General features: G+C 52.0%; 9 protein-coding genes across 9 annotated transcripts; 7 read left to right on the forward strand and 2 right to left on the reverse strand.

Moving 5' to 3' along the window:
• Positions 1 to 373: 373 nt before the first annotated feature.
• Positions 374 to 1494, forward strand: COCMIDRAFT_37790 (uncharacterized protein; the record flags this gene model as incomplete). The annotated part of the gene is made up of 3 exons (XM_007690943.1): positions 374 to 537; positions 733 to 865; positions 928 to 1494. 3 exons carry the CDS (start codon positions 374 to 376, stop codon positions 1492 to 1494), a joined length of 864 nt encoding a protein of 287 aa, XP_007689133.1.
• Positions 1495 to 2054: 560 nt separating this feature from the next.
• On the forward strand, positions 2055 to 2495 carry COCMIDRAFT_98474 (uncharacterized protein; the record flags this gene model as incomplete). The annotated part of the gene is made up of 1 exon (XM_007690957.1): positions 2055 to 2495. The coding sequence occupies one exon, from the start codon at positions 2055 to 2057 to the stop codon at positions 2493 to 2495; it is 441 nt and encodes a 146-aa protein (XP_007689147.1).
• An 897-nt stretch (positions 2496 to 3392) lies between these two features.
• On the reverse strand, positions 3393 to 5072 carry COCMIDRAFT_27306 (uncharacterized protein; the record flags this gene model as incomplete). Its single annotated transcript, XM_007690935.1, has 3 exons — positions 3393 to 3945; positions 4356 to 4821; positions 4862 to 5072. The coding sequence occupies 3 exons, from the start codon at positions 5070 to 5072 to the stop codon at positions 3393 to 3395; spliced, it is 1230 nt and encodes a 409-aa protein (XP_007689125.1).
• A 598-nt stretch (positions 5073 to 5670) lies between these two features.
• On the forward strand, positions 5671 to 6558 carry COCMIDRAFT_6310 (uncharacterized protein; the record flags this gene model as incomplete). Its single annotated transcript, XM_007690925.1, has 1 exon — positions 5671 to 6558. The coding sequence occupies one exon, from the start codon at positions 5671 to 5673 to the stop codon at positions 6556 to 6558; it is 888 nt and encodes a 295-aa protein (XP_007689115.1).
• A 799-nt stretch (positions 6559 to 7357) lies between these two features.
• COCMIDRAFT_37792 (uncharacterized protein) lies at positions 7358 to 8358 on the forward strand (the record flags this gene model as incomplete). Its single annotated transcript, XM_007690944.1, has 4 exons — positions 7358 to 7576; positions 7632 to 7738; positions 7803 to 8211; positions 8296 to 8358. The coding sequence occupies 4 exons, from the start codon at positions 7358 to 7360 to the stop codon at positions 8356 to 8358; spliced, it is 798 nt and encodes a 265-aa protein (XP_007689134.1).
• A 1085-nt stretch (positions 8359 to 9443) lies between these two features.
• COCMIDRAFT_98390 (uncharacterized protein) lies at positions 9444 to 10961 on the forward strand (the record flags this gene model as incomplete). Its single annotated transcript, XM_007690958.1, has 3 exons — positions 9444 to 9619; positions 9680 to 10803; positions 10870 to 10961. The coding sequence occupies 3 exons, from the start codon at positions 9444 to 9446 to the stop codon at positions 10959 to 10961; spliced, it is 1392 nt and encodes a 463-aa protein (XP_007689148.1).
• Positions 10962 to 11513: 552 nt separating this feature from the next.
• On the forward strand, positions 11514 to 12962 carry COCMIDRAFT_98488 (glycoside hydrolase family 26 protein; the record flags this gene model as incomplete). Its single annotated transcript, XM_007690959.1, has 2 exons — positions 11514 to 11640; positions 11704 to 12962. The coding sequence occupies 2 exons, from the start codon at positions 11514 to 11516 to the stop codon at positions 12960 to 12962; spliced, it is 1386 nt and encodes a 461-aa protein (XP_007689149.1).
• A 404-nt stretch (positions 12963 to 13366) lies between these two features.
• COCMIDRAFT_98397 (uncharacterized protein) lies at positions 13367 to 14090 on the forward strand (the record flags this gene model as incomplete). The annotated part of the gene is made up of 3 exons (XM_007690960.1): positions 13367 to 13466; positions 13524 to 13726; positions 13905 to 14090. 3 exons carry the CDS (start codon positions 13367 to 13369, stop codon positions 14088 to 14090), a joined length of 489 nt encoding a protein of 162 aa, XP_007689150.1.
• Positions 14091 to 14517: 427 nt separating this feature from the next.
• Positions 14518 to 17715, reverse strand: COCMIDRAFT_37796 (uncharacterized protein; the record flags this gene model as incomplete). Its single annotated transcript, XM_007690945.1, has 4 exons — positions 14518 to 15666; positions 15715 to 16857; positions 16907 to 17336; positions 17435 to 17715. The coding sequence occupies 4 exons, from the start codon at positions 17713 to 17715 to the stop codon at positions 14518 to 14520; spliced, it is 3003 nt and encodes a 1000-aa protein (XP_007689135.1).
• Positions 17716 to 17848: the final 133 nt, after the last annotated feature.

The raw sequence follows: 17848 nt of genomic DNA on the forward strand, positions 1-17848 counted from the left end.
CAACGCGTTGGAGCTTCCCTGGAGCTCTCCCCAGCATTCCCAGCATCACGCCTAACCTCTCTCTCTTAGCCAGCCACCTCGCAACCACGCATTCGCCCCGCACACTTTGAAGTCGATTAGAAACGCTCTTTTGTTTCAGTTGCTAGAGCGCAATTTTGCTTTCACTGGAAACATTGTTCTAAAAAAAAATACAAAGAGCAGTGCTGCAATCCATCTCTTACTTGGTTCTGCGCTGACATTCGGAAAGCGACCTTGCAAGCTAGTTTGCGTCTGAGCTTTGTCCCGCACCTCCACTCGCTTTCTTTTCACCCATATCGCATGACATATACTTTCACGCTGCCCAAGCATCATAAATTCAGAGGACGTATTTGCCATGACAGATGTTGAGCAACAGGCGCCTGTCGAGGGCACACCGCTCGAGGATGTAGAGATGGAAGGCGCAGCTGATGCTGGCGCTGGTGCACAAGAAGGTGCAGGCGAAGAGACGGCTTTGGCTGATATTGAGCCTGAAGCGCCCAAGCTAGTATTATTCTCAGAGTAAGTCATATTAGGGCAAGATGTAGGTGTTGCGGGCTGGCACGCTGGAAGAGGCCCTGGGCGTAAGAGCGGCTGAGACACGGTGAGATGCGCGCCTGCGTTTCTCACGGTTTGCTTAGGGGAGCCGAAAATAGAAACACGGGAAAGCAAACGAGAGAGGAAGAGAAAAGGACATGCATCTAACCCGCTCACCAGCCTGATCAAGAGTCCAATCGTGGAAGTCGTTGTTGGATCCGGAGAAGCTCGCACCACATACTCAGCACACGAGGCTGTTCTTGTCAAGTCGCCCGAGTTTGGCAAACATGTGGAGAAGTTTGCGCCAGGAGGGGTAAATAGCACCTCCAACAGTCACGGTATGGTCTGTACACTGTTCAGCTGATACCACGTTAGCCGCGTCAAATTGTCTATTCAGACTGCGACATAGACGCCATGGGTTCCGTAGTCGAGTACCTCTACACGGGCGAATACTTCCCCAAGAAGACGTCATCCGCACGCGACGCCTCGCTAGAAAAGGACCCGCGCCAACCCGAAATCGACCACGAGGGCGTCGGCCTCCTCGTCCACGCCCGCATCTACACGCTCGCCGAGCGCCTCCAACTCCCCGAGCTCAAATCCCTCGCCCACTCCAAGATCCACCGTACTGCCTCGACGGCAAAAGGTGAACTCGCATACGCCCGCTACGTCTACAAGGAATCAGACCCAGAAGACGCGACTATCCGCAAGCCCGTCGCGGCCTTTTGGGCTACACGCAGCTACAGCCTGCGCCACGATGCAGAGCCAGAGTTTAAAGCAATGTGTCTCGAGTTCCCGCAGTTCTCGTATGATGTGCTGCAGCTGGTGCTGGATCAGAGGGAGAAGAAGAAGAGTAGTGGGGAGGATACGCCGGTGAGGAGTAGTGGGGGACCGAGTGTAGTGCCGGGGAGTACGAGGAAGAGGGCGAGGGTTAGTCAAGTGTAGTGAGAGAGTCAAGGTTAGACGGCGGGGGTGGGGGTGGAGAAGGAGGAAATCATAATGATTGAATCTCTATTCTCATTGTTGGACTGCTTTTTTTGTGTGTGTGCGTGTGTGTGTGTCTCTCTCTCTCTTGCGATCTTTTTTTTGGATTTTTTTGACAATGTTTTGAGAAGAGAATTGCAAAAAAAAAAGAATTGTGGACGGAAAGCATATATGTGTACACGTAAGTATGGGGTGGAGAGAGAGAGAGGGGTTTGGGGCTGGATACGACGTTCGACACAAGTACAAGTGCCATGCGGCAATATTGTCCCTTTTTTTTTCTTCTTGTCTTCTGGCTGACGTCAGCCATGGGGAAAAAATATATATCCCATTTTTTATTGTGGCACAAGTACGGCCTGTGTGTGTATGGGGTTTTCTAAAAAAAAGAGAGAGAGAGAGAGAGAGAGACAGAGTTTATTCGGTAGTTTGTTACGGCACTTTTTTTTCTTCTTCTTCTTTCTGGCTTTGTCTCTTTTCTAATCCTCGGTCTATCTCGTTCCGGTATGTGGAACATGTGATTGTTGATGTTTTTTTTGTCCTATGATGACGACGACGACGACGGCGATGATGATGATGATCGTGACTGTGGGGAGGAAACTAATGTGGTATGTACATGCATACACAGTAGCCAAGAACGAAATGCCGGAGTTTTTTTTTGCTCAATTGGGTGTGTGGGGGGGAGGGGAGGAAAGTGCAAAAGAAAGATGCATGGTGCTGCAGCAGTAGCAGCAGCAGTAGAGAAAGAGAGAACCGGTGGGGACACGTATCGAAGGTCGGGTTTGATTTTTGATCAATGTATGTATATGTATGAAGGTGGGTATTATGTATGCAAGTATGCAAGTTTCCTTGTAAGGCTTGCTGTAGCGTGGATACTAAGTCTGCATTCAATCTCTTTGCATATTCGAGGATACGAGCAAACAAAAGAAAAAAAGGGGAGAAGAAAACAAGTGTTTATTCCTGTATGAGTCAGGAGAGGACGGGATTGAAGAAGAAGTCAAACAAGGTTTTTGTCTGAAGGTGCATGGATTGCTGGCTTGTGATAATGGGGCGATTGAAGGAGAGAAAGGACAGGGAACAGACATTGATACAATGACAGACCAGTTTCGGGGCCACATTACCAATGTAGGCATAGAATGGAGAAACTACACGCACTCGGAGTTATTCCGAATAAAAGAGGGTACGTGAGTACTTAGCTCATGTACATATATATATATGTGGGTAAGCAATGAAAGCATCAGTGACACATATATTCGCCGTATACGAGCGCCGCCGGTCCCAAGGGCGGTCAACAAGTTTGTGTTTTCTTGTACTAGCGAACTCTCTCATGAGACTTTTGTGTTTTGCAGTGAGGATCTTAGGCCAGGACTACTGCATAGAATCTTGCTTTGGAGCCAAGCCAGTCATGTACGGTGACGTTTTTTTTTCGGGAAACTGGGGGGATGCAGGGACGGGGGGGGGGCTGGCTGGCTGGCTGGTGTGGGTGTGTTGCAGATGGGATAGATGGCGCAATGTAGGGCGTTGGAGAGTGTTTTCTTGTTGGGCCGCCAGTGAGTGATTGCAGGTTGCATTGGTTCGTTGGGTTTTGCTTGGGTCGTGGCTGGGACTGAGTGCCCGTTGGATGGGACATGGTAGAAAGGGAAGAGATGGGTGAGCAGTGTGTGCTGTGTGCTGTGTGCTGGCTAGTTAGTAGGTGGAATGGTTTGGTTGGTTGGCTGATAGCGAATGCCGGCCTTTGTGTAGCGGACATGCACGCTCCGCTGTACCGTACGATGGGTTTGGCGGCGCGATTACTACTGTGTGCTACTACTATAGCAAGATGGCAAATCTAACGGGCCCAGGGCATATCCAACGGTCCAGCGGGACTATAATGGGCTGGGATCCGTTGGATACGACTCCCGTGACCAGCGACCCGTGGCCCGGGACAAAGGACGGGCGGTCGGGCGTCGATCGACCATGGTGTCAGCGATGGCAGCGGAGAATGGGGTGCGCTGACATGTGTCAATCACTTCCGCGTGTGGCAGCGTGAGGGTGGACGCGGACCGGCTGTGGGCGAGTGCAAGGCGCCACTTGGGCCGGGCAGTCTGCGCGAACACGTGGAGGTGCATATGCTCGGCATGTCCATGATTTGCGTGTGCATCGATCCGCTGCAGCGTGGGCGATGCGAGGGCTGGTGAAACCGCAGCCCGGCTCCGCGACGCAGCCAGATGGGGAGGTTGATGTGCAGTGCGGGCGTGGTGGAGGGAGTGGAGGGTGTGGAGGGAGTGGCGGGCTGTGGATGTGGGTGAGAGAGGGTGTGTTGCCCGCACGGTGGGCGTGGTGCATAATCCTAATCCGACAGAGGCTGCATTCGCTAGGGCCGTTCCCCGCGCCTGTCCAAGTATGCATATGTATGCTTTGTGCAGAGCGAGCATGGAACTATGTGGTATTTTAGTCAGGGAGTAGTAGATAGGGAGTAAGTATGGATGTGTGAGTGAGTGAGTGCAGGTACTCTACTGGACGGGAGATGGTCACGATGGCAGATCTCGAGGGCGCCAGGGGGAGGGGAAACATGGGGGCGGCGGGGAGGCAAAAGACGGGGCAAACGACTCAATGGGCGAGCCGAGAACAATGCCGCCGCCGCCGTCGACGTGTGTGTGCATGTACAGAGTACAGTAGCAGCAGCGGTAGAGTGCCTAAGTACCTCCATGTACATGTGTGCACATAGATGTGCGGACAACACAGAGTATGTACATGGATGGATGACACTAGTACATAGACATAGTCCTAGTCCTAGTCCTAGTCCTAGTCATAGCCATAGCCATAGGCGATACATGCGCAGCACTAACCATGGGCCGCCCTCCCTTTCTCCGACTCGCAGCTCGTCCTCTTGAATATTGCCAAAAGGCTTCTTTGCTTCTTCTACCGCCTTACTGGACCCTGCAGCTCGTCTGCAACCCCCCGCAGCCCGCCCTGGCGTGCCCTGGCGTGCCCTGTCCAATATCCAGCACTGCTTCCTCCAGACAAGCCCATGGTCCGGAACGCGCTCCGCAATCCTTCCCCCCCCTCGTCGCCTTCTCTTCCCCCCCGAGCCAAAGGCCGCATGCATGTGCTCATCCCGTTGCTTCTTGCTTAACAAGTCAGCCAGCCGCCAATCACGCCCGCCACCTCCCAGACGCTGGCCCCCCTCACCCTCTGCTTTTTCCCTCTCTGCTGCTCCCCTTGGTGTCCCTCTTCTGCCTATACTGACTGTCGACGGCCCGGTGGGCCAGCGCTTTGGCCCTTTTTGCTCTTCACGAGACCCGCTCCTGGGCCCTGTGGCCCACCCAAGACGCCCACTTAGCCCTCCACGTACCTTTGCGCCCCGACCCACACGCTGCCTGCCTGCCCGCCTGCCTGCCTCGCCTCCTACTCCATCCTCCGTGCCTCAAGCCTCCCTGATGGCGTGCGCCCGCCGTACCAGCAGCTAAGCCAGCTAGCACACAGTTACCCTTCCATGGCCTCCCTGTCTGCCATATAGCCCCGGCCCTCGGAAGCACGCGTCGTCTGGCTACACGTCCGACCATCTTGTTTAAGACAAGTTCACTTCCTCCTAGCGTCACTTGACCTACAAACCACGCTCTGCCCCGAGCCATCGTCTATCGTGTCTTTCAGAATCTTCATATCACCACAACTCTGCCGCTCAGACATTTCCCCCTGACCATCTCTGCTGCTGCTGCTGCTCCTCCTCTTATTCTCCACCCACTCCCACCCTTCCAAACTCCACCACCGCCTCTGTTAAATCATTTCTCTCTGCCAGTCCTCGTTCTCAATTGCAATCTGTATACACAGACCAAAAGAGGGCAAGAAAAAAATAATAATTATAATAAGTGGTAGCCAAAAAAAAACTCGGTCCATATCACCCTTCACCCCATCCTGCTGTAAGCCCGACCAACACCCATGACTCTCTACCCAACGCATGCTGATTCCATGCAGACATTTCACATAATCACTTGGCCCTCTCTCTCGACACACTTTCCGTCTGTGTGGTCAATCGGTAGACTTCGGCGCCACGTCATTAATCCACACGTCCAAATGATCCAAGTCTGCTACCCTACCCCTCCTCTCAAGACCGTGCATCCGAGGCGACTCGTCCTCGCACCGGTCATACAAAATCAAACAACAATGAATCCCCCTACAGCACCAAACCCAGCCGGAGACGCGGGTGTTCTCCCAGAATTCAACAGCCTCAGCCTCCAGGACGCTCCATCCCCACCAGTAAACGATGATGAGCTCGACGTGCTTAGCATGTCACGCGAGACGGCCATGAAATTGATTGCACGCTCCATCATCGCCATAGCAAACGCTGCAGGCGACGTGCCAGCCACACCACCGCTGTCGCGACCGGCAACTCCAGGCGGCCGGGAGACCCAGGTCGTTCGACACCACCGAAGAACCTCTTCTAGACCCGCCACGCCTATACCCGCCGAAAAGGAAAGCCATCAGCCTACCGAACTAGCTCCGCCAGAAGCGAGCCACGACGAGCCCGTCACCATCCACGACATCGGAGCCGGAGCCCAGCCCGAGGCGGTGCAGCGGGCCAACATGGCCAGGAAATTCTTCTCCAAGACGGTGCCAAAGGTGGGCGTCGAAGAGTACATGAATCGCATTCAGAAATTTTGCCCGTTATCGACTGCCGTCTGGCTAGCGGCTGGATCCTACATGCTGCGCCTGTGCGTTATCGATAGGAGCGTCCCACTGACTTATCGCACCATGCACCGGCTTATCTTGGCCTGTGCACTGGTGGCCATGAAGGCGCTCGAGGATCACCGATGGCCTCAGAAGCGCTTTGCCGCCGTCGGTGGTGTTGACGAGGCAGCCCTCAGCCGTCTGGAGCTGTGTGTCGAGTTCTTGCTATCGTTTGACGTCCAGATCTTCACTCCAGAGAAGCTCCGCGAACTGACACTGCAGCTGCAAAAGGCGGGTCAGGCTGCCACCATGACGTGCCGGCTGCCAACAACTTTTAACCTTCGATTGGGTACCCCCAAGATGCGTAATGCGCAGGTAGCGTGAGTGTTGGTTACGACGAAGAGAGACTGAGAGACTGAGATGTGTATGGAGAGACTGAGCAGACGCGAGATGAAGCGTCATTCTCCTTGTTGTTTCGAGTTTTCAGGATATCCCCCCCCCCCTTGAGCATGAAATCGGCGTTTGGGTAATACTTAGCAAAACAGAGGCATCGAGATCGAGCCTGGGCAAGCGGGTCATTGTGTACTATAGACACCAAAAAGGTGCATAGGAAGAAATGTTGAAATTCGTTGGCGCGCAAACGCACGAGCCCACTTTTTGACGGTTGTTTGTGGAGACCCGAATGATGATGTACTCTAGATTCAGGTACCGTTCCAGTTCCAGAGTGACGACTGCCGCTGCCAAGGCTGTGCGGGAAGTCTATCAATCGCGGCTTACGGAAGATTGGAATGCCAATAGTCATCGATGCTGGCGCCGTTGATCAGCAAGCTCCACCGTGCGGCTTCGACTGGGCACCACTATCAGATGACTACATGAGAACATGGCATTTTTTTTGGCGGTGCGTTGTGCTGTGTTGAGGCTACGCAATGACATGCGTGCGCATCCCTGTTACGGGCAAGTTTTAGCTTGCGCGGCAACGACGATCGTGTGCCCCTGGCGCGCCACAGTCTCGTTGAACGAGTCCGGACTTGTTGCACACTTCACGCTCTGGGTACTAACAAATACCCGCCTCGTCCACGCCTCCACCTCCACCGCTGCCGTATACAGAGTCGCAAATTCGCCTCAGCCACTCGCTCCATTATCGCTCCCCCGTCGCACATTCTACGCCCCAACCACGCCCACCATGACACGGATACTCGTTCCCTTCGCTGCAGTCGTCGCCACCCTATCTCCCCTCGTACACGCTGGCATCAAGTTCACTGCCCCCGCGGCTGGCTCCGCACTTGTCGCCGGCTCTGCCATTACCGTTCAATGGTCAGAAACTGATGCGGGGCCCAAACTTGCGGACCTGAAGGCTTACCAGTTGCAGCTGGTAGTTGGAGGTAACAAGGGCGAGGAACAAGTAAGCTGAGCTTGGGGCAACGACCATAGAGGCTGTATGCTGACAGCTCTACTAGATGATCGTGACTACCATTACCCCGAGCGGCTTATTCTCGGCGGGTAACGCAGCTTCAGGAAGGGTGGAAGCAGGTGTATCAGAAGACCTCAAGGATGCCAATGCATAGTACGTGCCCCGCTCCAGATTCCTTGAGCTTCACTCTAGCACAAGACTAATGCCAGCATCGCAGCTTTGTCAAGATGATCGCAACTGGCAAGACTGGCGACGGCCAGTACATTGTCTACTCTGATCGCTTTTCCTTCTCCGGCATGACTGGCAAGAACATCCTCAATCCGACTGTGGAAAAGGCTGCCACCTCCGTCACTGGTACAGCTGGACCGGCAAGTGAAGATACTTTGACCGATAAAGACCCGGCGGCTGGTGGTGATCTATATGCTGTCGAATATACAATGCAGACCGACATCACTCGTTATGCGCCCATGCAGCCTGTGCCTGGCACCAAGGTTACTGCAACCAACACCAAGCCAATGTACCCTACCAGCAGTGTCAGGATTGCCAAAACCAAGCTGCCGACTCCTAGCCAGGTGATTACGCTCACGGCTACGCAAACATTTTCTACCAAGAGTAGGGCGAATACGGTATGTTATTCGAATGACTGGCAACGAGCATATGCGGCCTTTTATGCTCAGGCCAATTGGGAATATTTGCTAACTAATCTATAGGTTGCCCCGGCGCCTCACGCCACCGACGACATGGCCAAGTTCCTCAGGCGTTGGCAAGACTAGCTGGCCTTTTGTTTGTTGAAAAAAATATCAGTCCTGCAGCTTTGAAGCCTGACCATAACCGACGCATTGTTTCCAGCATCGACACTTGCATATCGCCGTAGAGCAGACTAGTGCTGGGTGTCGTGGCCATGGGCCTATAACCCATAGAAAAAACCATGTCGTGCCATTGTTCGCTTGGCTGCAACGCCTGCAGGATCGTTTTGTTTCACTGCATCTTTATACCTGAATGATAAAAGGGATACCCAATTTCGGGCAATGACATGGCACGGCGTAGGTGTTTGCAACTTTCTTGCTTTTCTTCATGGCTAGGGGTTGTTGGCACGTTGTAATAAAGTTTCAGAAATTCATAGACATGATTACATAGTTTTACGCGTACTAGCGGATGTATCAAACGACAATGTTATAATATTGTTTTTTTTTATCAAACACAGCTTTCCTATAACGCCCATCATTGCCACAACAACCAGTTGGTAGGTGGAATCACACCTTCCTCATCCATAAAGGCTCGTGAATCGCATAACCGCGGCTACCCGTCTCATGGTCCGACGGAATACCCGGATTAAAAACAACCCCTATGAAAGCAAAGCTACTATTTGCAATGAGCCGCGTGCATTGCGACGCGATTTTTTTTAAAAAAAATAGATGTGGCTTTAGTTGTTTGTGTCTGTTTGGCGTCAAGCGTATCAGATTGACTATCGTAGAAAGAATATATTATTTTATAATACCGATGTGAAGCTGTATCTCATTAACATTATGCTGTTTTGGTGGGTGTGGTTTTTATCCGAGTATTTCGTCGGACTAAGAGCCGCGCCTGCCAGACTCGAGTCTCACCACCCCACCACCCCCACCTTCCCAACCCGAGCTATCTTTTGCATCTAATCAACTGACGAGGCAGCTCCGACAGGTCACGCCCCCTTCCCCTTCTTATGTACAACCTCTTGCCCCAAATTAGTCGCTCCCTTCGACACACCCTGCGTACTACTGCTGTACGAACTTCGCAACGACGATTAGCGAGTTCCGCAACTGCAACACCGTGCTTGTACAGCCTATCTACAGAGAGTGACAGTTGGATCAACGTGACCAAAATGGCCATTGCTGAGAACTACGACGAGGTCCTCAAGGGCAAGTACCCAGCTAAAGAGCATGCGAAAAAGGTCAAGGAGTGGTTGGTGAGCAAAGGCGGAGATAAGAATGGAACGATTTACCTGGAGGCTCAGAAGCAGAAGCTGAATGAAGATAACGATGGCGAGGCGCCATTCCGGTAAGAAGGACAAGACGAAAGACTTGTGAGGGACATATGCTAACCACCCCCCGCCTCTAGACAGCGACGCTACTTTTTCTATCTTAGTGGTTGTGAGCTCCCAGACTCGTACCTCAAATATGAGATGGCTACTGAGAAGCTGACACTTTTCATTCCTCCTGTGCACCCGGATGAGGTCATCTGGTCAGGCCTGCCAATGAGCCCAGAGGAAGCAAAGGCGAAATACGATATTGACGAGTGCTTCACCACCGACGAGCTAAACTCGCATCTTGCCAGCACATCCGAATCATCACAATCAACAATCTATGCCATCCCAGAACAGGTATCGGACCACGTAACCTTTATCGCGTTCAAGGAAAAGGAGTTTACTCAACTCAAAACTGCTATTGAGTACTGCCGAGTTATTAAGACGGACTACGAGGTTGCCCTTATCCGTAAGGCAAACGTCATTTCTACTGCAGCTCACGTAGCCGTCATGAAGGCCGCTTCCAAGGCGCAAAACGAATGCGAACTCGAAGCAGTTTTCCTCAAGGCCTGCGTTGAGCGCAATGCAAAGAATCAGGCCTATCACTCCATTGTCGCTGCAGGAGAGCACGCAGCCACACTACATTATGTTCACAATGCCGCGCCAATTACAGACCAGAATCTTCTGCTGCTGGATGCCGGATGCGAGCTCGACTGCTATGCCTCAGATATCACACGCACATTCCCCATCAAAGGCACATTCACAGCCGAGTCTCTGGCCATCTACAAGATTGTTCTAGACATGCAGCTGCAATGTATCAATGCACTCAAGACTGGCGTCGTGTGGGACCATGTCCACGAACTAGCTCACAAGATTGCTATCAAGGGGCTTTTGGATCTCGGCATCCTAAAGGGAGATGCAGAAGAGCTGTTCAACAAAAGAATTAGTGTCGCATTTTTCCCACACGGTCTGGGCCACTACCTTGGAATGGACACTCATGACACTGGCGGCAATGCAAACTATGCGGACAAGGATGTCATGTTTCGATATCTCCGGACACGTGGGGCGCTACCAGAGCGCAGCGTGATTACTGTTGAGCCTGGAATCTACTTTTGCAAGTTCATCATTGAGCCATATCTCAAGGACGAAGAGAAGAAGAAGTATATTGATGAGAGTGTGTTGGACAAGTACTGGGCAGTAGGAGGAGTCCGAATTGAAGGTAAGTGATGACGGTGACCAAGTAATGGTGGTTTAAACAAAGTTCCGCGGAGCTGACATGATTTAGATAATGTGCTCATTACGAAGGACGGGGTGGACAACTTGACACCGACACCCAAGGATGTTGACGACATCACCCAGCTGGTCAAGTCTGCATAGGTTGTGAGTACGTTTACGGCAAGGCAAAGCCATGCCCGGTGCATATAGACATGAATTTATCATTTCCGATGAAAGAGTACAAAGACCTTCTACGCATAGTATAGCGTCACTACAATACAGCAAGGCACGCGCAGTATTTCCCAATCACATGGACTAGCACTACCCTTCATCCGAGATGCTCGTCTGTACTTCCTTTATGGGCCCGGAGTGTGGTGGTCCGTTTCACATTGATTGGTGGGCATGACATCCTTGCCCTTTTCGCCTAGTTCATTTAGCGATATTGCCATAGTCACGTTAGGTGTGGGAACCCTCCGTTTTTGGCCACTGTCTAGGTCTCTTGTGGAGAGGTTCCAAAGGTGGCATCATGTATGCCAACCCTATCAAATTAAACTAGTGTCGAGGCACGGAATTTGGAGTGTCCGGGTTAAAGGGCTTGACTAAGAATTTGCATGTGTAACGAGAGTGATGGATGGGATATATAAATGAAGAGCTAGGGTGAGTGTAGTAGGTACGTAGTGCTCAGGTGCCTTGTTCTTTTTCTTTTGAGAGAAGATGTTTGGACCACTTCTTGCTGCTGCGGCTCTCTTTGGGCTGGCTGTAGGCCAGAAGATTACTCTTCAAGCAGAGGATGCTACGCTCTCTGGTACAACGGTTGGATCTTCGGTTGCGGGCTTTACAGGTAAATCCGTTTTCACTGTCTGCAACTTACATGTACAGTCCCACTAAACCAGTGTTCGTCTAGGAACCGGATACGTAGAAGGCTTCTCAGATGCCACAGACAAAGTCACTTTTAACATCACCAGCCAAACCGGGGGTCTTCACGACCTCGAGTTGATCTACAACGGACCCTACGGCGATAAATTCACCAACGTTGTCTTTAACAACGCAGGCGGCAGCCAAGTCAGTCTCCCCGCGACGACAAGTTGGACAACCGTACCAGCCGGCCAGGTGCTTCTCAAAGCAGGCATAAACACAGTTGAGATCCAGAGCAACTGGGGTTGGTACCTCATCGACGCCATCACCCTCACGCCCACTGCCCAGCGACCTCCCCACAACATCACTACAACCCCCGTAAACCCAAAAGCCAATGCCGACGCCAAAGCACTCCTCAAATACCTCGTCAGCATCTACGGCAAGAAAATTCTCTCGGGCCAACAAGACCAAGCCTCCTTGGACTGGGTAACCACCAACGTCGGCAAGACACCCGCCATCCTCGGCCTCGACCTAATGGACTACACCGACTCCCGCACCTCCCGCGGCGCCTCATCCAAAGACATCGACCACGCCCTCGCCTTTTCCAAAAAAGGCGGCATCGTAACCTTTGTCTGGCACTGGGGCGCCCCGACCGGTCTCTACGACACAACCGAGCAACCGTGGTGGTCCGGCTTCTACACGCGCGCAACAGACTTTGACATTTCGACGGCGCTATCCTCGCCCGCCAACGCAAACTACACGCTCCTCATGCACGACATTGACACGGTCGCCGCCCAGCTCAAAACCTTGCAATCCGCCGGCGTCCCCGTCCTATTCCGACCGCTCCACGAAGCCGAAGGCGCATGGTTCTGGTGGGGCGCCAAAGGCGCCGCCCCCGCAAAACAACTCTACCGCATCCTCTACGACCGCCTCACCAACGTGCACAACTTGCACAACCTGCTCTGGGTCTGGAATTCCGTGTCTCCAGACTGGTATCCCGGCGACGATGTCGTGGATATCGTGTCTGCGGATACGTATGCGCAGGGGGATCATGGACCCCAGTCTGCTACGTACAATGCCTTGTTGAAGCTGGGCCAGCGGGAGAAGATTGTCGCCGCGACAGAGGTCGGGAGTGTCATGGAGCCTGGTGAGTTGGTGGCATATCGTGCCGATTGGGCGTGGTTTGTGGTTTGGGGTGGTGAGTATATTAGTGGTGGCGTGTGGAATGGGGTCGAGTTGCTAAAGAGGATTTATGCGGATGCCTATGTTTTGACCTTGGATGAGATTCAGGGGTGGAGGGGACGGTAGATTACATAGATGTTCGTTTTTTGTGTGGGGTTTACGTGTGTTATATGTAGGTTTGGTTTGTTGTCGTGGTTATGGTTGGAGATGGGGGGATGGGGGATGCGGGGGGTTGGAAGGGCTAAGCTAGATAAGGAAAGGAAAATGCTCGTGTTAGCCTTAGGCTGTGCTTTTTAAGTACCATGTGTATTTGCCCGCTTACTTATACTAGGCACGCGAGTAAGCGGGGCTATGTCCTTTGTGTGAATGAATCATACATAAATATCTAACCTCTTTCTTTCTTTCCTTCTTCTCTTATAAAGTGATATTCTTTCTCTCAATTCCATTTCTTCTTCTTCTTCTTTCTTCTTTTGTTTTCATAACAAGTTTTCAAAGTACCAAATATATATATATATATATACTATCGCAAAATGTCAGAAGCTCAACGTCCCAAAGTCGGTGTTGCCGCCATCATCCACGACGAGGCTGGCAACATCATCATGGGCGAGCGCGCAGGCAGCCATGGTGCAGGTAAACTTTCCCCCCCTTTCCTTTAGCCCTTTCGTAAACCAACGTAATACCCAAAAGGCACATTCCAATGTCCCGGCGGCCACCTCGAATACTCCGAATCCTTCGCCGCAACTGCGGCCCGCGAAGTCCTCGAAGAAACCGGTCTCGAGGTCGGCAACATCAAGTTCCTAACCGCTACAAACGACGTGTTTGGCGAGGGCAAACATTACGTTACTATTTTTGTCACGTGTACGATTGTCGGGGAGGAGAAGGTGGCCAAGGTGTGTGTGTGTGTTTCACCCCCTCCCTCCTTCCAATTTCCTTCATCCACCTCTTGGTTCTTTTTTTCTCTTCTTCTTCTTCTATGCATTTTTGCAATTCTGTGCTTCTCCGGAGGAGGAGGAGGACGGGGGGGGAAGGGTTGACAACCTTGCTAACGCGATTTGTCACATGAAATAGCCGATGGAGCCGCACAAATGCGCAGCGTGGGTGTGGGTACCCTGGAGTCAGATGTGGGCATGGGCTGGGGAGCAAGCGAAGGCTGAGAAGGAAGGTAAGGAGGTGAAGAGGAAGATGTTTTTGCCGCTTGTCAATCTGTGGAGGGAGTATCCTGAGTTGGAGTTTGCGTTGGGCGGGAAGAGGTAAAAAGGAGGAATGAGGGAGGTTGAAGGTCCCTTCGCTTTACTCGGTGGCCCCCAAATGTAGGGGTACGTGATTCTCTTGGGCTGAAGAGGAGGGGGGGAAACAAAAGGCTAGATTTGTTAGGGGTTGTCATAATTCACCGAACAGGTTGAAATAAACTAGCTTTTGATTAGGTCTGGTCTCTTACGATTGTGGGAATACGACGAGATAACTAAGTTGTATGAACTTGTATAACGATTTCTGAAGAAAAGAGGAGGCTAGCCTACACTCAACAAAAGTTCCACTCATATACTAATGATCATCACAAAACAGAAGTCAAGAAGTAAAAGAAATACATCCAATTGCGATGCTAACTCCCTCTACGACACTACCTATTCACTAAACTAACATCAATTCCGCCTCCTTTCCCCACACGTCCTTCTACCATCCCTCACTTCCAACCGCTCAATCCCGCCCAGGGATCATGCGCTCCACCCGCACCTTGATTCTGTCCTCCCTGTCGCTGCGGATGAGCGTAACCCCCTGCTCCACTCGGATATCCAGGCTGAGAAAAATGGCTGTAGTCTTGCTGATGGCTAGGCGGGGGTCCAGGCGGTGGGGGAGGAGGAACGTAGCCTTGCGGCAGGTTGGGTGGCTGTGGCGTACCACTCCATTGTTGCTGCTGCTGTGGAGGCTGACCCCAAGGCTGGTGTTGTTGATGCTGAGCCGGCGGTGGAGAAAAGAACTGCTGATGCGCAGGGGGAGAAACCGGGTTGTATTGGTTATGGACTGCAGGATTGTAGCCTGAAGAAGACTGTGACGACTGTGATTGATGGGCGTATTGTTGCTGGTAACTCTCTCGTCGTGGAGGAGCTTGGTTATAGCTGTTTGACGGTTGACTGTAGCCTTGCTGTGGCGACATGTACTGCTGCTGGGCTGGGGCTGTAGTGGCGGGGTAGCGTGGCGTGACAGGTGGTGAGGCTGCAGGATTATACGCTGCGTGGCTAGCCCCTGAGGTTGATGGGTAATTAGGAGTTGACGACAATGGTGGCGGTATGCTCTTCTTTCGGCCTGAGCCCTGTGATACAGGCGAACCAGAAGGCTCCATCGACATTCTCTCCATAAGTTCCTTCATTCGTTGTTGTTCCTGGTCTGCGCCTTGCGCCTTGTTCCGCTCTTCTATCTTCGAGAGAAGCTGCCCGCCTTCTCCTCTTCGGTTATTAACAAAAGTTTCGACATTCTTCGAGAGACTTGAGACCGTGTCCTTCATCTCTGAGTAAAAGCTCTGGGCACGTGATAAGCCAGCAACAAGATCATTGAAGCTCTGGTACACTCTCCGGTACTTGGTCATGACTGTATTCCGTTGCCTTGAGAAGGCCTCGTATTTGCTCTGCTCAGATCGTACACGTTTGTCTTTTAGCAGGTCTGAGTAAGTGCGCGTAAGTTCCTTGAGAAGTGATGCCTGTTTGTGGTTTGCCTGTAGAATGCGATTTTGGTGTGGCCGGAACTTTTCAAGCTCAGCTTTGAACAACTGGGCCTCTTGGTTTGCAATTGCTTTCTTGTTAAGTATGAGAACGTTGGAGATGTCGTCAGAGTGAACCTATCTGGTCAGTAAAGTGCACTTCAAAACTCGAGTTGGCATGCTTACCTTGTCTTTGAGGTCCTTCAGTATCTGCATCCTCTCCTTTTTGACAAGATTCAGCTTCCGCAGGATATCCTCAACAGCACCAATCTGGTCTGTAACCGAAGGTCCCTCGTCAATGTCCTCATCAATCAGAGTCCCTTCAGTTGGCCTGGGGCTCTTTCCCTTGGTTGCACCAGCCTTGACCATGGCTCTCGAGTATAACACATCGGCTTCGTCCGTCTCACCGGCCGATCGCATTTCGTCAAAGTCGGCTTCGTATTGGCGGAATGTACTGTAGAGTTGAGCATCACTGTTGCTTGCCTCTTCAACCGCTCCACGGTAATTCCTGATGTCGCTCCGCAATGTCGAGGTTAGGCGCGAACTGGGTTGCTGCGTCCATTCTGCTCCGTACTTTGATCTCATTTTCTCGCAAACGCTTTCTTCCATGTCCAACTGTTTCATACTTGACTCCAGTGAATTGATAATCTCAGATTTGTCGCGATCCAGTTGCTCAAAAGCCGCTCCAAACGATTGGTGTCCAGCAAGCTCCTCGCACCACATTCGGAAATCATTATCAACCATCATGTCATGATCCATACCACCTCTTATGACATTGAGACTATCGGGAAGCTTCAGGTAATCCAGGCCAGCAGCCATCTCGTCGTTGGCTACTTCGACTCGCTCGCTCTCCGCGCGGATGAGTTTGGCTTTTTCTTCGTCGTATAGACTGGCTGACTCAGTCACAGCTAGAGGCACGATCTTCTGGAAGATGTCCGGTCCGATGATTCTTTGGATGTCTTGGCCCTGGTATAGCTCGCTGACGGGTATCGCTTTCGCCGCAGGCATCTTCGATACTGGCGTAAGCGACGCCTCATTTGGAATGCCTTGGTGGTAGATGAAGTCATTGTCTTTTGAAAACTCGGCCAACTTCTCCTGTACATTCGCTAAATGCTTTTTAGTCATATCTGACAATATACTACCTGTGTCTGAAGCGAGGTTTGAATTGGCAGGTGCATTGTTGGGAAAACTGCCTGCAGCTCGAGTCGCGTCTTTGGCGCTTGCTTCGGCGACCTGAAGTCTACAGATTGCGACACCGTGTGAGTTTGCGTCATCGTCTGCTAGGGCCTGATAGTATTGGGCCAAAGAAGCCATATGGTGTGATTTGATCTGTTGAGCAGTCAGTCTTGACCTTCAAGTACGGCTGTGATGCTCCTACCTGGCAAACCAACAGCCAAACCTTCTCAAACACAGCATTGGTGACATTCTCCTGTGCGCCTTCTGTAGCCTGTGTATACAAGAATGCAGCCTGGCTCGCCAGTTTTGCGAGTAAGCCAACCTTCTTTCCATCTGCAATCTGCTTCTCGAGAAACACCTCTTGCGCCTGCGCTAGCATGATGGCAATCAGCGTCTTGACAGTCTCCCGACTAAGATCGGTCGAGGGTGCGTGGAGGAAGTTCTCGTTGATGTATGTAAACATGCCGGCGGATGCCTGGAAGGAGTGGTACGCAGTCTTCAGCCCCACATCCTCATGTCTATTCTGGTGGGCGGCGTGGCAGGATAGGACGGCTGAGATGTTGAAGATGATGCTGGCCTTTTCGTATGCGAGCGAGTATTGCGAAGTCGGCTTGTGTGTAAAAGCATCAAACCTGTCGTCAGTCAGTGGTGGCTGTCCTACATCTACCTAATCTGTCCTCGCTTTCCATGCACTGCTCGTGCCTCTGCAGCCACAATTCCAAGAACGTACCACGTAAAGCTAATCTTGATGTGGTTCTCATCCACTGGGAATCTCAAATCGAGTAGTTCCAGCTGTCCGTAATAGCGATACAGTAAATCTCTCCCTGCTGCACTGTCTTTGCCAGCGCCTCTCATGTCCTGGCGCAGGCGGTTCAACGTGGCGCATTCTTCCGAGTAACGTTCTGGGTCGTCACCGTACGTGGCTCGTATGTACTGTTTCAGTGGAGCTATCCAGTCAATCTCGTTGGTCTGCTTGAGCGGGACCGAAATCATGGGTATTTGGGTCGTCATGATGGGCAATGTATGCGCAGTGTCAGCCGCCGCTGGGCGCGTCTTCAGAAGAGGTATTGTCGCAGAAGTGGGCTGGTCGTGTCCCTCGGGCAGCGATCAGCGATGACGGTGACGGGCGACAGGCAACGAGCGA

This window comes from Bipolaris oryzae, assembly GCF_000523455.1.
Source record: "Bipolaris oryzae ATCC 44560 unplaced genomic scaffold scaffold_88, whole genome shotgun sequence".
Classification (NCBI taxonomy): domain Eukaryota; kingdom Fungi; phylum Ascomycota; class Dothideomycetes; order Pleosporales; family Pleosporaceae; genus Bipolaris; species Bipolaris oryzae.